This window comes from Endocarpon pusillum, assembly GCF_000464535.1.
Source record: "Endocarpon pusillum Z07020 unplaced genomic scaffold scaffold3627, whole genome shotgun sequence".
Lineage (NCBI taxonomy): Eukaryota > Fungi > Ascomycota > Eurotiomycetes > Verrucariales > Verrucariaceae > Endocarpon > Endocarpon pusillum.
In genome coordinates this window covers 6,193-9,339 of record NW_006916342.1, presented here as the reverse complement: position 1 = coordinate 9,339, position 3,147 = coordinate 6,193, and the positions used below count along the sequence as shown (strand labels likewise).

The 3,147-nt window shown below is 30.9% G+C and overlaps 1 protein-coding gene across 1 annotated transcript; it reads left to right on the top strand.

The window, feature by feature from the left end:
* Positions 1-46: 46 nt before the first annotated feature.
* On the top strand, positions 47-405 carry EPUS_09463 (uncharacterized protein; the record flags this gene model as incomplete). The annotated part of the gene is made up of 2 exons (XM_007804791.1): positions 47-221; positions 311-405. The coding sequence occupies 2 exons, from the start codon at positions 47-49 to the stop codon at positions 403-405; spliced, it is 270 nt and encodes an 89-aa protein (XP_007802982.1).
* Positions 406-3,147: the final 2,742 nt, after the last annotated feature.

The window sequence follows — 3,147 nt, the reverse complement described above, 5'->3', positions numbered from 1 at the left end:
CTCTGATAGCTATAAGGGATCTTCTCCGGTTAACTCCGGCTCTAAAATGAGGCCAATTGACCCTAATATCTCTGTTAAGATCTTATTTCAGGCTGAAATTCATCAAAAACGTGGTCCTCTTTATCTTGTAGAGTCTCTATATCCAAAATCTACAAAAAAAGGGCCAAAAGCAAAGTCTATTCCGAAGAAATGGGCAGAAAAACAGCCAAATGATCATACAAGTATGTAAAAATAGCTTTTTTTACTTATTTTTAGCTGTTTTTAGCTGTTTTTTCTTAGTTCTTTGATTATTTATACTAATTTCTATTAGCTGCATCTATCCCTGATGACTCTACAGCCGATACCCAGCTAGATAAGCTTCTAATACCCCCAGAAGAAGCTGAAGAACACTTTAAAGGCCGTTAAATCAGCGAAATTCTTTGACCTTTACCTGATTTTCAATTAATTCTGATTGTTGAACATCTTGCTAAACCTCGCAATCTGCCTAATAATCAATATTAGTATCCTCTAGCCTTATTCCAGCTATTCTTTAACTAGGAAACTATGTCTCTTATTATTAAAGAGACAAATTCCTATGTATTTCGTTATAATTCTGCAAAAAAACCTTAGAAATCTCTCTTTATTCTTGAGTTATATTACTTTTTTGGCTGTTTATTGCTTCAAGCACTTCATAAGCAACCTATTTATAAATATCTATGAAATTCTAGAGGGATTCTTACTTTTTCTCCTATTCCTAAAAATCGTTTTAAGCAAATTATGTCTTTTCTATACTTTAAAGATAAAGCAGAAAATCCTTCTTTTATAAGGGCTAATTAGTAGGATAAATTAGACTCTATTATATCTATTCTTCATCAAAAATCTGCTTTTTATTAGCTTCTAAGCACAAATATTACTATTAATAAAGTTATAATCAAGTTTGAAGATCGAACTTCACAGAAAGTTATTATTCCTAGCAAGCCTATACCCACAGGGTTTAAAATCTTTGCTCTAGATAATTCCGGTTATATCTTCAACTAGGAATGCATAAGGCCAGGATTAAATAAGAGGTTTTTAGCTGCTAAAAAATATATTTCTATTTCTATTCTAAATTCTACAAAATCTACATTTTTGAATCCTACACAATTAGTTGTAATTATTATTCGTTTGGTTTTGTGTTTAGCTATATTTATTAAGCAAAAAAAGCTGAGTTTTTATTGATTTTTGGATAATTTATTCACTTTATAGAAATCTATTTAAGCACTAAAAAAACGTGGAATTACTGTTACTAGAACTGTTCGAAAATCAGCTGCTAGATATCCCTCTTAACTTTGAATGCTCAAAATTGCAAATAGAGCATTAGAATAGAGTTATTTAGAAGCTACTATTATTTATAGAATAGCTTATTAGTTATAGCAGGATTCAAATGTGATTATAAGTAAGTTTTTCTTCTTTTATTTATTATTTATTTAATATCTTATTCAGTTCTTAAGCTATTAAATTGATTTTGAAATAGAAATAACTAGCGGATTTTCTTTACCTGAATTAATTAAACGCGAGCAAAAAAGACCCTGAAAATTAGTGTCAAATTTAATAATTACTTCAAAACCCTTTAGAGACTAATCAATCAAAATCCTTTTTATTCCTCTATTTATTAATTATTATAATCATTATATAGGGGGGGTAGATCAAGCAAATCAGCTCTGAGCTGCCTTTACCACTTACTTTCATCAAAATCTCAAGGAATTCCTTCTAGGAGTTTTTTAGTGTCTTAATTTAGCTGTTACAAATAGCTATAAACTTTATTTAGCTATTAATGACTCTAAAATAACTCAAAATGGCAATTAAGACACAAATCAGCATCGAGACTATATAGAAGATCTTATTAATCTTCTATTTTGTATAGATTCAGAGGATCCCGCTCAAAAAATCACTAAACAACCTTATCCGAAAAATTAATTTTAAGCTTATCAAGCCGGCCGAAAACCTTCTTCAAATATTATTAATAGAGCCGAGAACTCTATTAGTCAGCAAAAAAATATGCCAGAAGCAACAGAGTCTTTATTTGAGCATTATACTCATTCAAAGATAATCAAAAGAGGGTATTATACATTTTGTGATGGATGGAGTATCTCCTCTGCCATGGCGCTGGAAATACACGGGACCAGCCACGCACTCGGATGGCCGCACTCGGATGGCCGCACTCGGATGGCAGCGCCGATGGCGTATCCACAACGGCACAGGGAACTCTTGCCGTCAAGCTACTATGCCGCCGATAGAGGCATCCGTACGGCACGTGGCTCCCCGTACGAGTACCATGGAACAGGAGATTGATACGACCCCTTTAGGAAAGTACAATCTCCTCCAGAGGGAAGCTACCGCTTCCGGCCCTGCAGATACTCCGTCAGATGCTCCGCGCAGGTTAACTAGTAGTACCCCTTGTGTTCGATGAAGGAGTATATAGAGTAGAGCGCTGGCCGCACTGTAGATAGACTCCTTAGCTTACATTTTAGCAATCTATAGACTATTAACTTGTTCTAGTTTCAAGCTATTGCACATTTTGTACAAAAAAAGAAAGAAAACCCCCTAAAAAGCGTGATTTAGGGCTAGAAGATTTTTCTATTTCTGAATTTCGATTTAATTCGAATCAGAATATAGAGATAAAAAGAGCAAAAAAAGAAAGAAAAAGAGGAAAACAGACTATTTGGTTTTATAAGGAATATCGAAAATACCTTTATAAAGAGGGGAATTGCTGGAGTTAAGCGCATAAATAGAAATCTAGAAGATAAAATAAAGGAATAATTTCTAGATTAATTTTTAAAATTAAAGATATAAGATAGAATTAATTATAAAAGAAAGAATAATTAAATATATATATACTAGTATCTTATTACATTTTTTAAATTAAATACTCATTTAATAAAAATAAATCAAATTTATTCTTATAAAGAATTTAAAGAGGTATTAAATAAACTTATTTTTAGCTTTCTAATATTCTTAATTAGCTATTTATAAGCGATTTAACCTTTAGTAATAAAAAGAAATTAAGATTGTTTTTATATAACTTTCTAATTATTCTAGTTATTATTCTTATATAAGCATTTTTTGAAAGTATATTATTAATTCTATTTAATATATTATTTATAAAACTATATCTTAAGTAATAATATA